Source organism: Mustelus asterias, chromosome 12 (genome assembly GCF_964213995.1).
Source record: "Mustelus asterias chromosome 12, sMusAst1.hap1.1, whole genome shotgun sequence".
In the NCBI taxonomy this organism is placed as follows: Eukaryota; Metazoa; Chordata; class Chondrichthyes; order Carcharhiniformes; family Triakidae; genus Mustelus; species Mustelus asterias.
This window is the reverse complement of record NC_135812.1, coordinates 103,149,310-103,175,194: the sequence shown is the minus strand read 5'-3', so window position 1 is coordinate 103,175,194 and position 25,885 is coordinate 103,149,310. Positions and strand designations below refer to the sequence as shown.

The following is a 25,885-nucleotide window of genomic DNA, read 5'->3' as shown; positions in this document are numbered from 1 at the left end:
CTGAAACCACTCTAATAAATCTGTACCTCTGTTAAAATTGGCAATTCTTCCTTTCAGAAAATCTTGCAACTAATAAGTTGCTAAGCAAGGGCGAAGCAATTCTGCACAAGGGTGGAAAGTGAATCTACGCAGATTGCTGTTGCAAACCAATTGATGTCCTGTTAAATAAAATTTTGGACAGAGGTCTCATTGGTCAGCTGCCTTCTGTCTCGGCTAGGAAATGGCATGGTTGTGGAGAGAGAAAATTGAAAGAGCGAAAAACTAAGCTTTGGGGATTTTATAAAGCTTTTCAGTAAATGTGGTGATCAGGTTTTAAGTACCATTGTGCTGTCAGTGTAGCATAGCATAGATATGTTATGTTTTGTGGTAAAATGTTTGATAAAATTAGTTTTTGTATTGTTATATTCTTCACGAAGATCTACGAATATAATGAATATGAAAGGTATCAGAACATTTGCTGTTAATGGATTTATTCCTTGGGTTAAAGCCACTTGGCCAAGACCTGCAGCTAAAATGTAGATTAATGACATGACAATCTAGTTTTGAGGCCTATGCAAGTTTTGTGAGCTTGTATCTTGGGATAGTAAAGGATTATAACAGAACATATCAAGTTTTTGGAATGCTCTGGTTTTTCTGACACTATGGAATTGTATTCTTTACAATTTTAATTGGTTTGGCATGAAGTAAGCTGAGGTAGCCGTCTGTGTTTTGTTTTGCAGGGATCTTAGCAACGTAAATTGTGAGGAACTAGGGCCATTGCCTCCGGGTTGGGAAATCCGCAATACAGCTACAGGAAGGGTCTACTTTGTTGACCACAACAACAGGACAACGCAGTTTACAGATCCACGGTTGTCCGCTAACTTGCATTTTATTTTAAAGTAAGTAATGAAACACATTTTTGTCACTGATTTCTCCCCATCCCCACCCACCTTTTTAACATTTCAAACTATTTTGGTGAGTGAATTTCGAACGTAGTTTTTGGATGTTCCGTTACTGAATTTGGTATTGTGGGTTCATTCCAGTGCAGCTGTTTAAACAGCACTTGAAAACAGATATTAACATCAATCTGGAATCATTTGATTGTACAGTTATTAAGCTGTCTCATCAAAACATTTGAAGTTTGGCGATTAGCAAGCTTTAAAAAAACAGATTTGCCAACTAGTCTGACTTGTGTCAAACTTTTCAGACTTTTGGTTTTGTAACAAAATGGTTTCTCTTATGCCCTGCCCTTTACTTGAAATGCCATGCTTTGAGAAAAAAAGAGCACTTTGTTTAATAATGATCCCATCTGATGGTTCAAATGAATGTAGTTAACACTTTCTTTGGTGACAAGTACCTGAGGTGTCTGCAGCAGTTTCCTCCTATACAGCATCTATGATCTAATGGAAATAACCAGTAGCAAATAGAGTAGCATTTCAGTGTCAAAGCCCTAGAGACTGAAAAATAGCTGAGCAATTTGTACCAAACAAAGCTTCCCAATAGTTAGAAAGACATCTGTTGATTTGAATCTGGCACCGGGCAAATGTTTAAAACCAAATGAACACAAACATTTGTCTAGACAGATGAATTTCCAGAATGTCTGCAGGTAGATTCACCAAACAGAAGGATGGTACTGTCAAACGCAGTACAATCACTTAACAAGCATCCTATCAATAGGACCATTTGCTTCAAGACCATATTTCTCTGGTGCAGAAGATTTCTTGTGTTATAATGAAAAAGATTGCTTACTTGTTGGAACAATTTAGACTTGTGGTTTGGTGATACTATAGTATTAGATTTGTCTTAAGGCACCCAGTAATTTGTGCATCCAATGATTTCACTTTTACATTAGTTTCTATACATCCTATGCAAGTGCACTGTGACAAGATACTGGCCACAAGCTTTGAAACATTTGTATAAAGGGGGCATTCTTTCCAGACAAGATTTGTTTTGTTTAAGAGATTCTACCATAGCAGCTTCAGACATCTCGGATTGTTAATCATTTTCCAAACCTGTGTTCAAATTTTTTTGGGATCAAGGGAGGAAATAGTAGTCCTGTAAATGCAAAGGTATAACATCCATCTGAGAAGGGTTTGTATACCTTGTCAGGGGTGGCACAGTGGTTAGCAATGCTACCTCACAGCGCTAGGGCCTAGGTTTAATTCTGGCCTTGGGTGACTGTGTGGAGTTTATACATTCTCCCCGTGTCTGCATGGGTTTCCTCCCATAGTTCAAAGATGTGCAGGTTAGGCCCCTGAGTGTCCCAGTGTGTGTAGGGGGATTAGCAGGGCAAATGCATGGGATTACGGAGTTAGGGCCTAGGCAAGATGCTCTGTCAGAGAGTTGGTGCAGACTCAATGGGCTGAATGGCCTCCTTCTGCACTGTAGAATTCTATGATTCTGTGTGAAGCAGTTGCAATTCAATATGGATAAATTTAAAATAACATGGGAACAAGGACCTAAAAAGAAGCATATGTTAAGTGGAGCAATCATGGAGCAACATAAATCGGAAAAGAGATACAGGATTTATAGTGGAAAATCTAAAAGTCTTTGTGGTGATTAGCTGCAAAAGAAGACAATTGATAATGGATTGCATTAGCAGAGTAATAGAGATAGCTAAAGAAATTATATTCCTGTTGTACAAAAAATTGGTGGAACCCCCATCTGAGAAAAAAACTGTACCAATCTAACTATGTAATTATAGGAATTATATTATTGTTGTGAGGGTGCAAATGCAAGCAACAGAGGTGATTGTAGGTATCAAGAATTTGTCATGAAAAATGGTGAAAGAAATTGGGTTTGTTTTCAGAGGAATAGATTGCAAGGTGTCTAGTTAAAGCTGTAGAGAATTGGGGGATTGATTCTGACAAATTGTGGTAATGGGTTCAAAATTACTAAGACACAGATTTGAAAATTAGGAAGTTAAGAATAAGAAGGCAGTAGAATGTTTCCCACACATAAACTAATAATATTGTCAGGAACGGGCTTTGAAGTGAAGAGTAGATATAGGTTTGAGATAATTCAATGTGTTAAGCACCTTGGGATGTTTTACTGCATTAGAAGCACTGTAAATGCTATTTGCTGTATTGTTCAAGGAAAGAAATATTGTGTGGTGAGAAAATGAATGAGTTCACCTAGAAAGACTTGTTTGGCCCCAATGACCTTGCATTTCCTTTCTATGTAATAAAAATCTGGTATCAAGACTAGTGATGCATTAAAAAATATGGTGCAGTTGTCTTGTTACTGAGGGCATATCTGTTTATTGTTCATGGTAGAAATTATTTTCATCATGTCTGGCTGAGGACTAATAAATTTGTAATTTGTTATATTGATTGAGGCGTGACACCAGCCCAGCTAAGCCCTAAACCCTTAAAAAAAAATCACCACAACTGACTGTATGGTATTATTTTTGCTTTAATCTGACAGAATGAGTGCACTTTCAACCTGCTTGCCAGTATTTGCTCATATATAGAAGGGTAGTGCAGGAAAATGGAGTTGAGGCAGAAGATCAGCCATGATCTTGATGAATGGCAGAGCTGACTTGAAGGGCCAAATGTCCTACACCTTTCTGATTTCTTGTATTCTTATTTCAGTTGCTCTTGTATAAAATAATAGTCCCTAGTAGACATTAAGTGATGTTGCTTTTTTAATGTAGACTTTACCCCAAAGTTTGGCATGAAACGTTACAATTGAAGAACTTTCACTGAAAAATCCTGATTAGATTATTTTTATAATTAATTTCTGTACCTTTTTTGTTTTAATTTCTTTATCATGGGTACTGTGCTACAGGAGGGACTCGAACCAAGGACCGAATCTACATTACCAACATAACAGGTGAAGTAATGAGAGCACTGCCTGAAAGATGAATAACTTCACTCTATCCATTGCCGCTTTGGCAATCAGAATTGACTTGAATTAAGTGGGTGGCTAGAGAAGGAACAGAGAAAGTTAAGTTGGTTGAACAGCATATCCGATCATCGAGGAGAAAACCCCTGGGCTCGGAACCTTGTCCGTCCCTTTTGTTTGAGTCAGTTGTAATGTGTACCCCAAGCCCAGCGAAAACACTATAGGGAAAATATGGCATTTTGAGAATTCGGAGAATCGAACATAAGTTAGAAACCTGAAGATTAGTTTTGGAAATGAGGAAGTAATGTGGAGAGATAGTCTTCTGTACGGACAAGGTATCGCATGGTAGGTTGCTGCATAAGGTTAAATCTCACGGGATCCAAGGTGAGGTAGCAATTAGATACAAAATTGGCTTGATGACAAGACCGAGGGTGGTTGTAGAGGGTTGTTTTTCAAACTGGAGGCCTGTGACAAGCGGTGTGCCTCAGGGATCGGTGCTGGGTCCACTGTTGTTTGTCATTTATATTAATGGTTTGGATGAGAATTTAGGTTAGTAAGTTTGCAGATGACACCAAGATTGGTGGCATAGTGGACAGTGAAGAAGGTTATCTAAGATTGCAATGAGATCTTGATCAATTGGGCTGATAAATGGCAGATAGAGTTTAATTTAAATAAATGCGAGATGATGCATTTCGGTAGATCAAACCAGGGCAGGACTTACTCAGTTAATGGTAGGGCGTTGGGGAGAGTTATAGAACAAAGAGATCTAGGGGTACAGGTTCATAGCTTCTTAAAAGTGGAGTCATAGATGGACAGAATGATGAAGAAAGCATTCGGCGTGCTTGGTTTCATTAGTCAGAACATTAGGACGTCTTGTTGAAGTCACACTTGGAATACAGTGTACAGTTCTGTTCACCCTATTATAGAAAGGATATTATTAAACTAGAAAGAATGCAGAAAAGATTTACTAGGATGCTACCGGGACTTGATGGTTTGAGTTATAAGGAGAGGCTGGATAGACTGGGACATTTTTCCCTGGACCGTAGGAGGCTTAGAAGTGATCTTATAGAGGTCTATAAAATAAGAGGGGCATAGATCAGCTAGATAGTCAACATCTTTTCCCAAAGGTAGGGGAGTCTAAAACTAGAGGGCATAGGTTTAAGGTGAGAGGGGAGAGATACAAAAGGGTCCAGAGGGGGGAAATCTTTAAGAAGGTGGTGAATGCCTGGAACAAGCTGCCAGAGGTAGTAGTAGAGGCGGGGTACAATTTTGTCTTTTTAAAAAGCATTTAGACAGTTACATGGGTAAGATGGGTATGGAAGGATATGGGCAATTGGGACTAATTTAGTGGTTTTTTTTGAAAAAAGGCTGCATGGACAAGTTGGGCCGAAGGGCCTGTTTCCATGCTGTAAACCTCTATCACTCTAAGTTAGAAATATGTTGCTAACTCTTTGAAAAATCAGAAAAATAGCTAATGACACGTTTTATGTGTGGCAACTTTCAATCTCTGAACTGAAGATGAAATTACCCAAAAGTAAAGAGTATTTGGCAGGATACTGAGGTTTGGGAAAGAATTATATTGACATAACTGTCTAGCTCAATGGGTGGATGAGTTGCTGTGCAAACCTCAGTGGTGGTTGATTTTCTATAAACTAAGTCATATTGTTTATCTTGTACTTTGCATCAAACCATTCTTTAAAATTGTGTATCTATTCTGTGCAGTACTGTTGCAGAAGGCAGCTCCATGTTTGTGTTTCTGATGAACTGTGAAGTGAGATGGTCACAAAGTACTAAATAAAATTAGGTCAAAAGCAGGTATTGGGTGTAGATGGGTTGAAGGAAGACACGGTTTTCCTTGATATTTTAACATGAAATTTTCAAGAAAAGACAACATGAAAACATTAAATTCTGATAAAGAATCTTGTACTTCATTTGCAATGCTGCTATAATTTGATGCGCATGTTGAATAATGTGAAGAATTGTAATCTTTTGGGGTAGCTTCAGAAATATAAACCCCTGCATCTTGTGCATCATTGTTGAGTCCTTTCAAATGATACCAATCGTGACAATACTATAGATGGATTGGACAGCAAGTTCTCTCCTTCAATATTGTGGCCCTCCCTTTACCTTCTACAAAAGTCATTGCTAAATTATTGTTGTAAACTAGTCATGCTGCTGCCTAAAGACAGCAACTGAGTTGTGTGCCAAAGGGCTACTGTTATCCATGTTTAAACTTCAGGATGGGTCTCTGCCTTCAGGCCAAAGGACAGATAAGGGAAAATGTTGAGGCAAAGAAGTAACAAAATATATAATTAAGGAAATAGACCCAAGACTAAAAGAATGTCAATCATTCTTTGGAACTTTAAAGAATATTCTGCTGTTGAAACTCATTTCTCCCACGCATAAACTTTATTTTTGAGCTTCATACATACAAGATGCTTTATTCCAGTTGTGGGTAGACTGCTGATTTATTTTGGTTTGTGAAGAAATCCTGGATTGCAAGTAGCCCACGCATAGACAGACTGCACTACTGACTGCCTGAAGTAGATGGACTTTGTAACTTTTTCCACATAATATATTCTGGGAGATGTGACATAATACCCTTCTTTGTGCAGCATAAAATTTTATAACTGGACTACAGCAACCATTTGACTCCTCATACCTCTGTTGTCTCTTTGAAAGAGCTATCCAGTTCCCTGCTCTTTCCCCATAACCCAACATTTTTAAATTTTCAAGTACCTATCCAATCCCCTTTTTGAAAGTTGCCCCTTATTGAAACATCTTGGCTATCCATCCAGACAATGAATTAATCTGCTGCTTAAAACAAATTCCCTTCATCTCCTTTGCTTTGACAAAGGGTCGTCTGGACTCGAAACGTCAGCTCTTTTCTCTCCTTACAGATGCTGCCAGACCTGCTGAGATTTTTCAGCATTTTCTCTTTTGGTTTCAGATTCCAGCATCCGCAGTAATTTGCTTTTTTCCCTTCATCTCCCCTTTTCCTCCAATTCGCACCTCTGTTGCACCTGTTGTTTTTGTGCTGTGTAGTTTGGTCGACCTCTTGCTGTTTTCCATTGGCCTACATTTTGATGTTTGCTCAAGGATCAATGTATTAATAATTCTTGGAATTTGGTCCAGCTTCTCTTTCGAACTGCAATAATTTGGGTGACACAGTGGTTAACACTGCTGCCTCTCAATGCCAGGGACCCAGGTTCAATTCCAGTCTTGGATGACTGTGGACTTTTCACGTTCTCCCCATGTCTAAGCAGGTTTCCTCCGAGTGTTCCGTTTCCACCCATAGTCCAAAAATGTGCAGGTTAGGTGGATTGGCCGTGCTAAATCGCCCCTCAGTGTCAGGGAGATTAGCAGGGTATGTATGTGGGGTTACGGGGATAGGGCCAGAGTGGGATTGTTGTTGATGCAGGCTTAATGAGCTGAATGGCCTCTTTCTGCACTGTAGGGATTTCATTAATAAATTATGGATCGCTGAAAGTATCGTTCCATTTGACACTTTGAGCCATCTGATGTTAAAGAGCCTGTGTGATGGAAACGTCAACCCGTACTGCAGGTCCAAAGTCCTGATGAAGGAGCTGGATTATGCACAGGACAAACAAACCTGCAATATTTGCAGAAAATCAGATGTCAACCATGAAACAAGGATCAATATGCAGATTGCATCCCTAAATGAGCAGAAGCTAACAATAAACAAAGCCCTGTTGATTGTCCTAGTTCTCGGTGCCAACAAGGTATTGGTCACATATTTTAATATTCTGTCTAAATTAGTACTTAAAAACATTAGTTCTGTAGAGGATGTGTTTGCTGTAGGACACAAATCACCCACCAAGCAAAAGTTTTATCTTTGTGATAAGAATGTGACATTAAGTCCAACTTGCTATTAGTTTAAAAGCAAATTTCTGCAAATGCTGGAATCTGAAACCAAGAGAGAATTGCTATGAGTTTACTTTTCTATCAGCTACTGAACATAACCACTCTACCTCCAATTTAATGTTACAAGCTTTTCTTTTTAACAAATTGAGACAACTTTATCTCAAGACCCCAGAGTGAAGGAGGTTACTCGGGTGGAGTTCTTATGCTGTTGTGGGGCAAGCATTGAGTTCAGATAGGGCAATGGTACATTGTGGACAGCTTTATAAAGATGTTTTATTTATTAGTTCTGATGTTACCAAGATTGCTGTAAAAGGCCACAAGCATCACATGTATACATTGTGTTGCAGAATATACATTTTTTAACATGTTTGAGATCAGTTTACATGTATGCGGTCAAATACTTCAATATAAAATAAGTTATTTCTTCCTCCCCTCTGGATTTGCATTCTCTCACCCACCCAAACCCACAATTTGCTCTCCTACAGTTGAGAGAACATGCAGGTGTCTTGTTCCTGAGACTATGTGAATACCACTCTGTATCTGGTTGCTGGCAGGTGTGAAAGTATGCTCTTGGGTGACTTTGTTTGATTTTTAAATATTTTTCTTCCACCACTGCCCCACTGGAGACTGCCTCGCTCCCATTCATCATTTTTACTGTTGACAAACAGGGCCAGGAGCTGGAAACAGAGTTGTAGGCTCAATCCACTGACCTACTAAGCATATTTTCTCCATGTTATGTATATATGTTCAACTGTGCCTAATATAAGCTGGTGTTCTGTCAGTCAATGAAACAGCTGAAGCAACAGATGTTAGAAGAAAGGACAAAGGTTACAAGTTCAAGGAAAAATGTTTATAGGGTAAGAAAAATTCAGTGGCCTGGATGCACAGACAGTTTTCAGTAAATACTCAGACACCACAGTGACTGAGGGATGCTGCTTTATGTGCTGCTCTTAGCAGAAGCATGTAATAAACATCATTACAAAAAACCACTATCCTATCTTGATGACTGTCTGCTTATCCCAATTTTATTTCCACTCGTCTCGATGGACCTCTTACTGGATAGTGTCCAATACTGGTAATCTGGGTGGGAACCACAAGCAGTAAATGTTTAAATCTATTTATCCAGGGTCTAAGTCCATAAATAGTATGGACTTTGAAACTGTTTTCCTCCATTCGGTTTAGGTTTTCCACTCTGCTCCCTGAGTAACAAGCACCATTTTCCAACTAAGACAGCAGACAAGTAACCTGCCCCCAGGCCTCTTCTGTTATTAACTGGCTGCTGGCAGACACATTTGAGTGGCCTGTGTTAACTTGCCCTCCGTTTTTCCTTCGTTGCCTCCTTGTGCAGGAAACACAACTTTCAGTGCAACCTCTTGACAACCTGAAATCTGTAGTTTGCTGTGCCAAAAGCTTTGGGCATAGTGCTGGTACTTTTCTAAGTCTTGTCTGTTTTAATAATGCCGTTTACTGGAACATTTTTCAGTAGAGCGCAAGTGAATATTGTGGATCTGGACTGCCGACTCACACCACACACTAATCTAGAAAGCTGATCTCTGTGCATGCATAGTTCAAATACACACACAACTCCATTCAGCAATTTCCAAATGTTAGTGAAACGTTTAAAGTTCTTAATGATGGAAAAGGGCAAGTCACCCTGTCAATCGTTTTCTAACTTTGTAAAGAATCCAGACAGTTTGTTACAAGCTTTTAAGAAAGTTTCAGAATTCTGCTTCACACTTGGTACTGCAACTGGTGCAAAACTAAAGTACTGTGCTTTCAGTGGCCTTTCACTATTAGAAAAGGGCAGGATCAGCAGCTTGATAAAGTTAAAACTGCTTGTTGCCAAAATGTGTTTCATTGCCACCTGAAAAAAAGGGCTTTACATTCAAATAAACACAAACATTGCATTTTCATGTTTTTGGGACATTTTTTAAAAACCTTTTACTTGTCCAGCATCCAGAACTAAAATTTGATCTCTCTTGACACCAAATAATGTAATGCTGTGTCTAGTTTTAAATTCACTTTTTTTTTGCATGGCAATTTTTGTTCTAATTCATGAAGCCTATCATTCCTAGTTTAATTCATGTTCCTACTGTTAAATTATATTTTAAATAGATTCAAAAGTTAAGAGCTTGGTTTGCTGTTGTTTATTGTTTGTGACAGTCCTTTTTCTAATTTTTGTTTCAATGTAGGGACTAAATTGTAACTACATTTAACAAGCTTTGAAAGAAATTTTGCAGCTGAATTTCTGTTTGCCTTTCAGTCAGATGTTAAGGTGTGATGGGAAGAGTTGATGTATATGCAAATGAATCTTGCAGGTTAAAATTTGTTTGTCTGCATTGTAGCTTTAATGTGGGAAAATGTGTCTCTTGCTGCTTGATCACAGTGATATAATGATAGCTACACTTTGCAAAGTATTGCAAAGAGATAAATCTAACTGGTTTGAAGAGTCAGCTGCAGACTTTGCTCTTGAAGATTTGAGTTTCTGATACCATTGGCTATTTCTAAGAGGAAATAGATTGGCATGTTGGCCTTGAAAATCCAAGCCAAAAATGTTTGTGGTTGCTGTTTCTGTAAGGCTATTACTGAACTGCTATCCAAGGTAAATTGAGGGACTCCATTAAGGTGGGTGTTTCACTTCTGTATTATGGCAAAGTGACCCTGGTTCCTAACAACCATATTGCTTTCATGCTACACTGTTATGTTCCTCCTATCTTTAAGTGCTTTACTTTAGCCGTGCTGGTTAGGTGCATTGGCCATGCTAAATTCTTACTGAACAGGCGCCGGAGTGTGGCGACTAGGGGATTTTCACACTAACTTAATTGCGGTGTTACTGTAAGCCTACTTGTGACACTAATAAATAAACTTTAACTTTAAACTTTAAAATTGTGCAATATGCATTACTATAAGATTTATTAAAATGTTTTTAATGTGTCTTTGAAAGACAACTGAGAAACCAGAAGAAAATGCCTATCTGCAACTGCAATTAAAATGGTAATTCTGCATTTGAACAGTTATTTGATCCTTACTTTACCTTTCCCCCACTTGTTTTCCTGTTGCCATGCCAATTTGATTAGTATGATGAAACAAAATCTACTCTTATGTCAAAGCAGCTTTGCAAGGGACCAATAGAGCTTAGTTATGCAAGTTGGCTTCACTTACCTTTTTCTCATTGCAGCACTTCTACTTCCTTCATGAAACCATTGCTCTTCATTTCCTTTCATCACAAAGCTCAAGCTGGTATATTTAATTTAAAGTGGATTGTGTGTGGTTTGCACCATCAGCCCATGAGCAAAAGAGATTATAAATCCAAATAGATTATTACAAATGAAAGCAAATGTTGGAAATATTCAGCAGTTCCAACAGCACCTGTGGCGAGAGAAACAGTTAATATTTAAGGTCTGTGGCCTTCAGAATACAATATAAAGTCGGGGAGAGCGGTGAAGTTCTTCAGGTTTTCAGATGCTTTAAATGGTAAACCACTGTTTGTGGGCTCAGTCAGAGTAGTTTGCAATGCTGGATTCCATCATATCAGTGGTAAAGCAGAGGGTTACTGTTGTGCCAAGGATTGATGAGATACAAGTTTTTGCCTGCCAGATTCCTCGGAGAGGCCAGTTCCTTCCTCCCACAAAGAGGGACAGAATTGGTAGAAGCACAAATGTCTTCTACTCTTTTCAGCCAGGGTGCAGTGAGTGAGCTGTGTAGGCCTTAAAGAAGCAAAAGGGAAAGAACGTAAAATAGTCTGCTCAAAAATCTGTGTTGGATTGGCACTTACATCTAAAGGGGTAGGGAAGGATTTCAGTGAATCTCTACAAATACTTAAATGAAACACAAAAATGTTCACATTTTGATGATGGTGGATGACCATGGGAGGTGATTGTGCAGTTTAATGATTGCATTGCTTAAATCTATTTTCTCAAACGGCTCAGAAATTGCAGATCAAAAAAGGGAAGATTTTGGTGTGGATTCTATGAATACGGTGACAAGATGGATTTTGCTGTGTAGAACAAAGAAAATTACAGCACAGGAACAGGCCCTTTGGCCCTCCAAGCCTGCACCGACCATGCTGCCCAACTTAACTAAAACCCCCTATCCTTCCGGGGACCATATCCCTCTATTCCCATCCTATTCATGTATTTGTCAAGACGCCCCTTAAAAGTCACTATTGTATCCGCTTCCACTATCTCCCCCAGCAATGAATTCCAGGCACCCACTACTGTGTTTAAAAAAAAAAATCTGCCTCGTACATCTCCTTTTTAAACCTTGCCCCTCGCACCTTAAACCTGTGCCCCCTAGTAATTGACTCTTCCACCCTGGGAAAAAGCTTCTGACTATCCACTCTATCCATGCCTTTCATAATCTTGTAGACTTCCATCAGGTCGCCCCTCAACCTCCGTTGTTCCAGTGAGAACAAACCAAGTTTCTCCAACCTCTCCTCATAGCTAAGAGTTTACATGTAAGACTTTAAATTTTCAGAACTCTGTTGTGCATATAGCACATTTCTAAAATATAAGTAGAAGCAGGAGTAAGCCACATAACATTCAAATGTTCTACTATTCAATGTGATCATGGCTGATCTTCATCTGAACTTCACTTTCCTGCCCGACCCCCATATCCCTTGATTCCCCTAAAATTCAAAAACCTATCAATCTCAGCCTTGAATATACACAATGATCGAGCATCTCCAGTTCTCCTGAGGTAGAGAATTATGTCCTCCAGTCTGTAGTAGCAACTTGTTTACTGGTGTGGCTCCTTCAAATGGAAACTTATTAAGCTGGGCTGCAAAATATCTAGGTTTTATAAGGCACTGATTATTATTTTTACCTTTACCTTTTCCAAATGCATGAAGCCCATAAGTGTTATGATTTAAGCAGTAATCAAATTATTTAACTTCTGCAATCTTATGTGGGATCTCATTAAATCTGCAATCCATAAATATGAGTAATAAATGGATTCCAAATAATAGAAGTGTACACCGAATGAGTTGCTGGCCATAGTGTATACTGTGCCAACCAAGTTTTAGATATGATCACAGTATTTATTAACTCTGTTCCTGTCTAGGAAAGCGATTGCAGAATGCTGCACTTGCCCTTGTTTAGTTTGGATGCTGGTTGCACTCAGCTCTGTTGTGCAATTCAAAGGCCCAATTGCTAAAATGGTGGCATGGTGGTTCGCACTAACTGCCTCACAGGCCCAGGGATCTGGGTTTGATTTCCAGCTTTGGTGACTCTGGATTTTGCACATTCTCCCCATGTCTGCGTGGGTTTCCTCCAGGTGCTCCAGTTTCCTCCCACAGTCCAAAAGACATGCTGGTTAGGTGCATTGTCTATGCAAAATTCTCCCTCAGTGTATCCGAACAGGTGCCGGAGTGTGGCAACTAAGGGATTTTCACAGTAACTTCATTGTAGTGTTAATGTAAGCCTACTTGTGACAAATAAACTTTTTTAAAAGTGCAAATGTAAGGAACCTTCTATCTACATTACCTTTTTAAAAGCTGGTAGCCTTAGCCCAAATCAAATTTGTAGACCCATATGGAACAAATAAATTACTAGACTTAAAAAGATCTGGGTCTGTCTGGTTCACCTACTAACATCTTGGTGGTTACATAATGATAATGGAATTATTGATTCAACCTAACAATCAATTTCTTATCAATTAGCCTCCAACAGACCAGGAATGACATGAGGAAAATCTGAAAGTTGGAGAGCTTTTGGAACCCCAGGTGCCTTGCTCCTCCAAAGCATGCTTTAATTTGTTATTGATCAGGCCCGTTAGCCATCTCAGTTTCTTTCCGTTTAAGTAGAACATAGAAACCCTACAGTGCAGGAAGAGGCCGTTCGGCCCATCGAGTCTGCACCGACCACAATCCCACCCAGGCCCTACCCCCATATCCCTACATATTTTACCCGCTAACCCCTCTAACCTACACATCTCAGGACACTAAGGGGCAATTTTAGCATGGCCAATCAACCTAACCCGCACATCTTTGGACTGTGGGAGGAAACCGGAGCACCCGGAGGAAACCCATGCAGACACGAGGAGAATGTGCAAAATCCACACACACAGTGACCCGAGCCGGGAATCGAACCCAGGTCCCTGGAGCTGTGAAGCAGCAGTGCTAACCACTGTGCTACCATGCCGCCCAAAAGTAGCAGTTCCTTTCTGGACATTAGTATTCATGTAAAGTGATTTGCATTTCATTAGATTGATTTCATATGCTACCAGTCTCACCAATTCTCAAGTACATTCCTGGAGCTGATGCTGTTCAGCTGTGGAGTGTACCACCTTCATTAGCTTTAGTACTGATAGTTCCAGGTAGGTTGTGTTTATATTAGGAATTACAGCTGAAAGAGGGAGAACAGCACAGTTGCTGGCAAATGCAGTTCTGTATTATAAAAATGGCCTTTTAGCCACGTTGAAAAATTAACTTATTGCAACTGACAAGACTTTGAAATTGTCAATTTCTTGTTTGCTGAGTTCTCATGAAAGGTGCCAAACAGATATCCATGGAAGGATGGATGGAAACAATAGAGGGAAAAACAGTCCCATGACTTATAATATTTTCCTGGCTATCTTGTCAATTGGAAGTATGTAGATGAAGGAAATTAAGGGGGAAGTACAAATATCATACAACTGTATTGTGTAAGAATTGTATACTTCAAGTAACCTAATTAGTTGCTAGTCTGGTGCATTGCTTTGCAGTTTCATATAAGCGCTTATCAAGATTTGTTCCATTTCCTGTGTGCTAAAGTGACATCCTCTTTTAATAAGCCTGTAATATACCTGTAAATATATCTAAGCTCTTTTAAAGAGGAACACATGATTTTGTTTTAAACTAAAATGTTACAACGACTTTAGATTATCCCTGCTCTGTCTACTTTTTTTAATGCGGGTGGTGATTGCATCATTAAAGAAACTGACTTGGAAGAATTAGTGAAGCTATCCCATGTGCGGGAATTGTAGTGCAGTGTTGTTTGTGGTGTTAATGAAGCTTTTTCACACATTTAAACTCTACAAGTTGTGCCTTTATCTGCATTTATGCAGAAGCACGCATTTCATACTTAGCTGGAGGAGCCATTCCCTCTGAAGGGGTAAGATTATAAGGAGCGGAAGTAGACTATTTTTATGTTTCAGCAAAAGCATGGTTGGGGAGATGTGGAAATTGAAGGTGATGTTGGAAAATAGTTGTCTAGAATGCTGCAGTATGAGCCACAAGGCTGGCTTATATACCATAGGGTGGGTTCATTCATCGGGCTGTTATTGAGGATTTTGTAGTAAGGTGAATGGACAAGGGGCACCACTATCTCCTCACTTGCCAGAAGACAATACAAGAGGCAATTAGTCCCTGAGATTGAGCAGTAGGGGTGAAAAATTTTGATCCTTCATCTCAATCTAACACCAAAGGCCAGCTTGCCCGGTTGAATACTTTCTCTATGCTATCAGTTCTAGCCACCATGTGAACAGTGCATTCAGTGTGCTCTGTTGCTGGGGTCATTGTGTGCTTGCAACTCAGGATGGTTTTAATAGCTGGCTCCACAGTGAAGTCTGGCACGCAAGAGCTAAATAGGATGAGACTTCCTGTTGACTTTTTTGACATTTGTTCAAGGAGGGAAATGGAGAGGGAATGAAGCCCATCTTGTATGTAGTGCAGACTCCAGTCCCATGCAAGAGGAAGCTTGCACGTCATGCACACATAAGCAGGAACAGTACTCAGACTTGGCAAATGCAATTCATCACTTGGAGCACTGATCTTTGCCCTGGAATGTCTCAAGATAGAAGCGACACAGGCAACAGAAACCATAATAACGTCCAGTTTGTCAGTGTTTAGACACAGATGGTTGAAGTAATTTAAGTTGATTTGCTTTGTTGAGATTGCTCTGATTTGCCACTTTAATTAACTGTGTTTTCAAAAATATCGTTCTGTCAAACATTTGAAAATGAATTCTTTATCCTCTTGCACATTAAGATGCCCTTTCTGCTTTCTGAAATCTTGTTGCATGATTTATTTTTTGAATTCAGTAAGCAGATATTTTCTAAATGCAGTTCCAAGGCTGTTTTAGAATTATTTATTCTGTTGGAGCAGTTAACAGATCATATTTGGAACCTGTGACCCCTCATCTTTAGAATTTAGATTGGTAACCAGCCAGAAATAAAATGAAATGAAATATGTCTGTCTCTTCCTCCCTTTCATATTGAAGCTCCTTCAGATTGAAATAAATTTAGTCAGATTTCTCAGCCATTCCTTAATATTAATTGAGCCATTTCATAGAGAAATTGAAGTGTCACAGTGATGCTTTAGTGATACTCTTCTGAGATTTGTGTTAATGTACACTGTTGGGATGGACCACAAGGATCTTCAATCTGCTTGTGCTATACTCGACATTGAAATGCTTGCTGTGGTATCAGTGGTGGTATGGGGGGCAAGAAATAAAAGTAATAAGTACTTTATTTGTTACTGCTGTTGTTCCTCACTTTGATTGTTCAAGTAAAAGTTTTTTTAAAAACTTGTGTTTAGTGAATGGCTGTGTGATTTGGCACTGGGCCATACAGATAAAGATATCCCAGGTTTGATCTATGGCCTGCGCTGAGTTGGCCAAATTCAGAAAAGCAAAAGCTGTGAGCTTCAACTCGAGTGTGCAATCTTGAAGTTCCAGTAGCCCCCCATCCCACCAGCTCCCTCAACCTTGCTTTGAGTGTACGCACAAAAACTGGCTGCTCAGCCCAGTTGGTTTATGCCAGTGTTATATTCCACACGAACAACATACCACTCTATTTCATATAATCCCATCGATGTAACCACCTATCCCTTTCTCCCTCGAGTGCTGTCACTCGCTGTCGAAACATATCCCAGTAAGGGTCACCATCTTCAGGTGAGTGAAGGAGGGGGACATTGAGGAAAACTTCATTGTTAGAGCACAGTTTTAAAGTTACAGATTTCAGCAAACTGTTCAAACAAAGCCAAGCTTTTACAAATAAGACAGAGTTCAGACTTGGCCACATGCCTCTTCTGAAACATATACCTCAAGTTTGTCTGACAGGTGGTTAATGGTAAAGTCTGAGGTTGAAAAGGCAGACACTAAAGCCTCATTTGTGGTATCAAAAAGAATGCACCAATGAGATGCGTCAGTTTCCAAAGTTATTTTGAAGCAATTTGGGTAATGTAGAGAACTCTGCAAGCAGTTCCTTTTATATGTAAATAAAGGAAACGTCTCAAGCATGTAGTTTTGTGGTCATGATCACTCATTCGCATCCTCGTAAGCATTTATCAAGGCGGTGAATAATTTTCCTATTGTACATATGAAGTGTAATTTTTTATTCATTTTTATAGATAAAATGCATCAGTATTTTGCAGATTTGTGCTTAGAGTATAAATGCATTCTTCTCTTGATAGGAAGATCCAAACACTGAGCCGAATTCTGTGGTGAACAGTGTTACACTTGCCTTGCCCAAGACTTTCTGTAGGATTTTGCATTGGGAACAAAACCTGAGAGCCTTTACAGCACAGTGCCCTCTACAGTGAATCAGAGACCTGTGTGAATGGTTCAAGCAACAACTGCCTTAACCGATCAGATTGAAGAAGTTGCTGAACCAGCAAGTGTCAGTTAAAAATATTTAATTGAATGATAAATCGTTTCAATAAGTCGAATAGAAGGGAAAATAAGATGGGATTAAGAAGGAGAAAAACAGGAAGGAATAAATGAAAGCTGAAAAATCAGTCTCAACACATGTAAAAGTTCACTTTCAGTGCCAAAGAGGGTGTTGGCAATAATTAAGATTTACCACAATGTTAAAAAACCTTCCAAATCTGCAACCTCTACCACCCAGAAGTCGCAGATGCATGGCAAAAACACCACCTGCAAGTTCCCCTTTAAGCCACATGTCATCCTCATTATGAACTATATCACTGTTCCTTCAATGTCACTGGGTCACAGTTCTGGAACTCCCTTCCTAACAGCACAGTGGGAGATCAGCACCACATTGACTGCAACAGTTCAAGGAGTTGACTCACCACCACCTTCTCAAGGGAAATTAGGATGGGCAGCAAATGCTGCCCTAGCCAGCGACGTCCACACCCTGTGAAAGAATAAAATATGTATATACTAGAATGGGCAAGCCTTAATTTTCTCTGCCAAGTTCAATGCATGTTTGTAACTAAGTACAGGAACTTGCTGCTGTTCCATGTATTTCAATGTTGAATCTCTCCACAAGATCTCACTATAGCCTAGCTCCTGGAGAAAGGGGGTGAACGGTGGGAAGCTTTTCCCCAGGTCGGTGGTGATGTTCACGAGGAGTCATAGGTTCAAGGTGAAGGGGGGGGGAGATTTAACACAGATATCAGACGGACATATTTTACACAGAGGGTGGTGGGGGCCTGGAATGCGCTGCCAGGCAAGGTGGTGGAGGCGGACACACTGGGAACGTTTAAGACTTATCTAGACAGCCATATGAACGGAGTGGGAATGGAAGGATACAAAAGAATGGTCTAGTTTGGACCAGGGAGCGGCGCGGGCTTGGAGGGCCGAAGGGCCTGTTCCTGTGCTGTATTGTTCTTTGTTCTTTGTTGATTCCAAAAGTAACTTCCCGATTTCCACATTTAACTAACTGCATGTGTAGACGCCAGAGGTTGCTGTCTGATTTACATGTGAGCAATGATGACTCCACCATCATTTCTGCTGCAAAATCTGAACCACAATGCTGATTGTGTGTCTTTTGTGTGCAATCCCAAAATGTGTAAAGTAATGTATTGATTAGAACCGTTCCGCAGTAACATTGCTGCGATAAATTTGTGGAGATACGAGTTGGCACATGCTCTGGGGAGAGATTTTTGTCAGTTTTTTGTTTTGAAATTATTAATTTGGAGTTCAAGTTGGTACATTGTCCTGTCCTGATCTTTCATCATTGCAAGGTTCATGGATCCTGCAAAAATGTGGAGATTGTTCAGCTGAGTAGGTGAGTCCTATCATGATTATCCACATGGCAACACTCGTGTTTCTGCCAGTAGAGGTCTGGCTCATTCACAGTATAGTGTGGCCATGTAACCGAGATGCGAGACAGTGACCAGCAGTAGCAAGTGGGTTTTCATCCAAAAATAGCAAGTCTTGCTTGCGTAAGAACCACTGGAGGATAAGAAAGTTGTTTTTGAGATTTGTTCATATTGGTAACCGTGAAAAGAGCAAAGGACCAGAGAACAAAAGAATATCTACTTTGTGAGCAGAAATGTATTTCCAATTTTTGTGATGCGTCTTTCATTCTGTGGTTTGAACAGAGAATTTGGTAACGCTCAAAAAATACTTGGAAAAAACTTGCAATGAACTACTGAGCTACCATGTAGCCCCAAGAGATCAGTTCCACAGACTCATAGTTTTGAAACAGGTGGACCTCAAGGTGATACCACAGGGTGAATGCAAATCTTCTTAAACATTTTAAAAAATTGATTCTCAAGAAATACTACTTCATTTTTCCCCAAGGTTTTCATCATGTTAGAAATCATTATCTCAATAATTTAGAAATTTCCAATAATTTATCAGCTTTGTTTAAATCAAAATCCTGTTTTAACTTGAATTAGACCTGGTGCCCCTTTTAACCTTTTATGTAACATTAATTGCTGTTTTAACAACTCATTTACAGTACAGGATATTTTACTGTCAAATCATTTTCATTAAACAAGCAGGAATGACCAGTTTGAAACCATTTTTTTTTAAAAAGTGTGTTTTAGATAACTAAGCAGTGTGTAATAGACAAAACTTTATTGCCCTTCAAATTATAGCTGAGCAAAACTTACCATTAAAGTTAAAACGAATCAAAAGTACCTGAAAAGCCATCTGTTTATGAGCTGCAGAAATCTGCAAATATTGCCAAGATTTTTTTAGTTTTATTGCCAGTGGGTAGTACTGAAAAATTCCCTCATTCCTGTGGCCAGCCAGCCAGGGATGGTGTCCCAGCCAGGTTGCTAACACAAACAGCATTTTGTAAGCAATAACCTCTTGCCAATCAGTTCCTTGGAACATGCTATGTACTGAACTTAGATCAAAGGTGTAACGATTGGCATGCTGTTATATTTTGAAATGCTACTCGTAAATTTGAGATCTTTTTTCGTCTTGATAATAGATGGAAGCAAGAATCAGCAGCTCAGAATTAACATTGCTTTCAGAATGACCCTGTTTAGTCTATGAATGTGTTCTTTCCTCCTGCAGCTGCTGCATTAATTAGATTATGGATCAGTCTGAAGAAGAGTTCCGATTTGGCAGAAGACTTTAAAATTTGTTTCTTCTTCAGTCTTGGATCCTCTTTTTGACCTGCAAAAGGACCCCTGCTGTGAAGTTCAGAGAACTGCAGTCAATCTTGCTTTAGAATAATGCTGCAAATGTGGAAACTCTTCTTAATATGTACCAGTTTCATCTCCCTTTTGTATCATTCACTGGGGTTTGGGGGAGAAAGTTTCATTTTATTTCTCTCTTTTGCTAAAAGAAATCACTTTCCAAGTACACCGCCTTTCACAACCTTAGCCTCCAAACACACTTCGCAACCAAAATAGCCCATGTCTTCAAGTGATTTATTTGGCAAATGCACCATCAGATGTGGAACTGCCATGATAGCTGTTTGTTCTTGCTTGAAGGGGTAAAAGTGTACACTGCTGAATTTTGCAAGGCGCTGGATTCTCTGACCATCCCAACCTCCAGCTGCCCCGCTGCCATTTAACGGACAGTTGGCTTTTAATTGACTTGGCGTCTTGGAGAGCTGCCAGCCAATTAGAGGCCAGCAGATCTCTAGGGACGGAGGCATGTAGTGTTGGATCAGTATTGGGTATGTGTTTTGGGGGTGTAGCCAAGTGTTAGGCCCTTGGTGAGGGGATCAAGGAGCTGGGATGTGAGAGGCCATGAGTGGAGGGCAATCTGGGGAGGGGTAACACCTTGTGGGGAGTGGGCTCTCCAAAGGTGCGCCCATTCCCCCACCAGTCTGCACAGGGAAACCTACTGGATTTGGAGCTTAGTGTGGTTGTCTTCTACTGCCGGTTAAATCCCAGTGGTGGCAGGATGAGGCCCTTAAGCGGTTGTTAATTGTCCACTTAAGGACTTCAATTAGCCCTTTGGCGGGCAGCCTGCTTGACAGCACTCCTGCAGCTGATATTCTAGTGGGGTCAGGCAGGTGGATAAGTGGCAGCCAGGTGGCGCACACACACACCCCCCCCCCCCCCCCCCCCCACTGGATTTAACAAGTCATCTAGTCTTTAAGACCATTGGGGTGGGTGGCACGGTAGAACAGTGGTTAGCACTGCTGCCTCTTGGCACCAGGGATCCTTGTTCAATTCCTGGCTTGAGTCACTGTCTATGTGGAGTCTGCACATTCTCCCCGTGTCTGCATGGGTTTCCTCTGGGTGCTCGGGTTTCTTCCCACAATCCAAAAAAGCATGCTGGTTAGGTGCATTGGCCATGCTAAATTCCTCAGTGTACCCGAACAGGCAACTAGGGGATTTTCACAGTAACTTCATTGCAATGTTAATGTAAGCCTACTTGTGATACTGATAAAGAAACTTAAACTTAAACTGGAAGGGAAGCATAAAATCCAGACCCAAGTCTCATTATCGCCATCCAATATTTCCTGATGAAATGTCTGCATGTGGCTAACGGGTGAGGAAAAGACAGATATATCTCTGATACCTCCTCTATGGCAGCTGCCACCTGACACTTAGTATCTACATTCATACTTAATGAATAGATTCTTCAGAAAGTTGCAAGAGATTTGTTGAAAAAGTAGGGGAAATGTTTACATATATAAATTGTGACCGTACACACACTTATTTCAAATAATAATGCATGTAGTTAATGGTTTATTTTCTCTGCCAAGATCACCCAATACTCCAGGGTCATCCTGCCGAGTGAGATAACCCTTGACCTACAATTTTCTCTTTCACTCATCTTTGCTTTGGCCATATCTGAGCTTGTCTTGTCTGTGTGACTCACCGTCTGTCCCCTTGACTCAATGCTATAGAATTACTGACCACACACGTCCTCTTCCTGACCCTAGGCTAACTAACATCGTAAATGGTTTCATCTCTTATACTATTCCCTCCCTTTCAAAATCATCATCTAATGATTGCCTCTGCCTGAAAGATCAACATATTTTCCATTCTTTACAGATTTGAGTGTTTCAAGCATTTTTTGTTTTGGTTTGAAAAATCCAGTCTTCGTACTTGAATCAATTTGTTCAAATGTGGTGATGTACTAGAAGCTTGGAGAATATAGTTAATTGAAGTTTGCGCAAGCAGTTTGTCTATTTTTTATTCAAATCTTTTGGCATCTGAAGCAGAATTTTTTGTTTTAAGAGCAAGCATATCTTCAGATATATATCCTAATACTATCAGTGAGCAGAACCACAATAAAATCATTCATTTTAATCTATAGCAATAAATTTTAATACCGTATATCTGTTTTTAGAGACAAATTTGAAGGTGTAATTAATTTAATGTGCAAATTACAGCAATTATACAAAGATTTCAGCTGGAAAAGAATGGCTAATGCAAATTACCATTTCTACGTGCTGTAAAGATGATGAGAAAGGATCTGTCTTAAATTTACTTTGATTGTAACCGAGTTGGAGTGTAGCTCTTCCTCGAATGTACCTGAACTTGCTACAGCATTTATAATCTGTGCTGATATACACTGTTCAGATCAGCTTTAAACTGTTTCTGTTCTCCTTTCTCTGGCTTTTGTTTCTCTTTTCAGTCGTCAGAACCACCTGAAAGAGCAACAGCAGCAGCAGCCGCCACCAGCACCTCCAATCCTCCTGCCAGATGAAGCTGAATGCCTGACCGTGCCAAGGTACAAACGAGACCTGGTCCAGAAGCTCAAGATCCTGAGGCAAGAACTCTCGCAGCAGCAACCGCAGGCTGGTCATTGTCGTATCGAGGTTTCTAGGGAAGAGATATTTGAGGTATACAAATTGTCCCCTTTGTTTCTGCATTTGCAAAGAAGAAAATAAAGTAGCTGATAAGTAGTTCTGCAGTGATGTGATTCGTGGCTTTAAATTTTTTCAGAGGTTCCAGGACTCTTGTTATTTAGAGAATATAAATGATAAAATCAAGAATGTGATGCTGAAGTTATTGTAAATCAGCCTGCAAATAGCAGTGTGAAAAGTATTTTTTGCATTTCAAGCCATCTGCAGGTGATCTTTATCAATCAATAGTCTCGGTGATTGACATATTCCCGTTAAGAAAAGACCTTGCATGTTGCATGACTGGCACCTTATTCAGATATTCAGAGCCTGAGCAGACTTTATTCTCTTTTTCTGGATATGTTCCTCTGTTATGACAGTACTATTGCACAATTGCTAAGCAAGTTAACCTTTAAAAGTAGACCTTTTGATTATTCAAAACTAGTTCCAAAGCAACTTGGATTTCTAATCAAGAGTCCATGAATTGGGACCTCATCTTCTGATAAGGCACATTACAGTCTTCTTGAATTCAACATTGAGTTCAACTTTAGACTGTGAACTTCTACCTCCATCTTCAATATACCCCCTTTTATTTTCTGTTATTCGGTCCCCCTGGCTTATGCCCACATGGTCATTGTCTGTTGTTGCTCAGTTTTGCTCCCACTGAGCATAGAGTCATAGAGGTTTACAGCATGAAACAGGCCCTTCGGCCCAACTTGAGCAATGACCTCGATTCTCCTATTTACACATTCTGCTATCCTACCTTTGCCACTATTAATACTCTTGCGTCCCTTATGACACGATTAACAGCCGCTTTGTCTCTTGTCCATGACATCTTTGTCAATCCCTCCTTACCTCCAACTTGTCACTGACTTTCCATTCCGCCCCACTCCCTCATATTCATCACATTTCTATCACTTTTCAGTTCTGTAGAAGAATCATAATGGATTCAGCGTTAACGGTTTTCTCTCCACAGATGCTGCTAAACCTGCTAAATTTATCCTGCATTTTTTGTTTTTATTCCATGATTTGTTTTCTATTTGTCTGTGCCTTGATTCAAGATTCTTTGCCACACACTATTCCTACAGCGACCTGCGTTCCAACTATTCGAGTCCCTGTCTATGAAAGTGTGCCTGGCTTCCACATTATGCTTTTCTTGACTGGAGTGCTAATTTATATTTTTCTATTTCTAATTTGCATTTATTTGTACAGATAACTCAGGGAAAGAGTTTAGTTATATTTATATTTTGTTCACGTGTTTGTTCTCTGTTCTTTGATTAAAAAAGTAGTAATCTGATTGTGACTGAGCAAAGGTCCAAAAGCCATCATGCTGATGCAGTATGACACCAGGGAAGGAGCAGAGTTGCTGATATACTTCCAACTCCTTCCTCCTCTTCCTCCATTTGGAGGGTTCTTAGAATAACTTATTACCATTGGAATACTTTGGGTAACAATGGTAGCTCATCTTTTTGAGACTGACATCATAGGAACACTCATTCAGTAAGCTCCTCAGGGTGCCTCAAGCGCAATATGGATTGGGTTGCTGCCTGCGCCCTTTTGTGGGCAGTGGTGTGTTTTTGGAATGGGAAGTGGGAATGGTGTATAGTTCTTTAACAATTGAATGGGATCTTGCATTTTGTAGTATGCCCTTTGGTTAATAATCTAGACCTATGCTTTAACTAATGGATAGATAAATATTTTATTTCCAGGAATCTTACAGACAAGTAATGAAGATGAGACCGAAAGATTTATGGAAAAGGCTAATGGTAAAATTCCGTGGAGAAGAGGGATTAGATTATGGAGGTGTTGCTAGGTAAGTGATTTGTAATCCAGTGCATGTAGAATACCATTTTAATTTGTCCCTCTTTTCTCTGCCCCTGCTGCCACCAAGATGTGTGTAGGTTCTTTTTCAATGGAAGGCAATTGACCAATGTTACTGTTGCAATTCATTAAAATATACAAAGCCATACAGGGTGACTTTCTCTCCAGCTTTTTCCCCTGTGAACTGAAATACTTATCTCACTGTTGACTTTTGAATCGTGAGACAGACCGAGATCCAGAATTTGCCATTTGGGAAACTTGAGGCACAAACTAATGCACCATTCCGTGGGCCCTGTGAAGGTGCCCCACAACCAGTTAGTAAAATATACTTCAAAGCTTTGAGACAGTGTATTTGATCATATTCGTCTCAAAACTTGCTGCAGCTGATGAATAAATTTCTACAAATTTATTTTAAAATGTGTTGTAGGAGACCTAAGGCAATATGCATGCAAATGTTCATTGAAAATTGTCATAAACATGAAGTAAGTTGAGTACTGTTACAGTAAATATATAGAGTTAATATTTGTATTGTTCATGCTTCCAGTGGTTAAACACTGATTCTGCTCTGCGATCACAGCTCTGTTTTAAATGGGTCTGTATGAAGCACCACCTTGTGGATACTTTTCTGGACAAAATAGAAATATACCAAATCCAAATCAAACCATTTGGAAGCCCTGACAATGGTTTGAATTGCATAATACTTTGCATCTGTATAGAATGAAACCTATTTTTCTTTTTAGTCCCTCATTCTGTTCTGCCAGTTGTTACCACCTCCTGAAGATGCTAATTCTTTGTTAGTGTAATTTCATGGTGCTAGTCACCTAAGTAGCCATTCTTGATGGGTGAGCATTGGCAGGCTGTTTTGTTTGTGGAGGTATTGAAACTGCACCTGATGCTGTTTTTTCCTGACATCTTGCCTCTTGGGAGACTGAAGCCTAATGTTTTTACTGAACCCCAGCCGAGACTTGCCAACACAGCACAGACCGAGGATCGAACCTGGGAACTTGCTACTTTAGCTACAAACTGCCTTAACCAGCTGAGCCTTTTGCAGAGCTTAATATTTATTTTCTTTCTGCTTTCCCCTCCCTATTTTATTTCAATTCTCTCTAGCCCCCTCCCTGAATTATGAACGGGACAACTTTAATGCCTCAGCCAATGGACAGGCTTTCCCACTTAGCAAATTGGGGACTAATAACCGCTGGTCTTTTGGCTGATCCATGGGAGAGATTGGTATTTTCCTGGACTGGCTGACTATTTCAGCTCAAGTATTTTCACACCTGGGGGAGTGGCGAGGAAGGGAGATTACAGTTTTTAAAAAATACCCAAGAATTGACAATAGCTTTATAATTGTAATATTAACACTGGACTAATGAAATAAATGTAGTTGTGCATAAAAAATGCGCTTGTATTAACCCTGTCCCCT

The 25,885-nt window shown here is 39.8% G+C and overlaps 1 protein-coding gene across 3 annotated transcripts in view; it reads left to right on the top strand.

Annotated features, from left to right (window-relative positions):
• smurf2 (SMAD specific E3 ubiquitin protein ligase 2) overlaps positions 1–25,885 on the top strand; it is a 210,842-nt gene that overhangs the window by 171,141 nt on the left and 13,816 nt on the right. For 2 of the 3 annotated variants that reach the window (XM_078225766.1, XM_078225767.1), the window contains 4 exons: positions 720–878; positions 3,769–3,813; positions 22,434–22,641; positions 24,351–24,454. In XM_078225766.1, coding sequence (XP_078081892.1) covers positions 720–878; positions 3,769–3,813; positions 22,434–22,641; positions 24,351–24,454 — 516 coding nt within the window. The remainder of the gene's footprint in view (positions 1–719; positions 879–3,768; positions 3,814–22,433; positions 22,642–24,350; positions 24,455–25,885) is intronic. The other variant, XM_078225768.1, reaches the window with a different exon arrangement.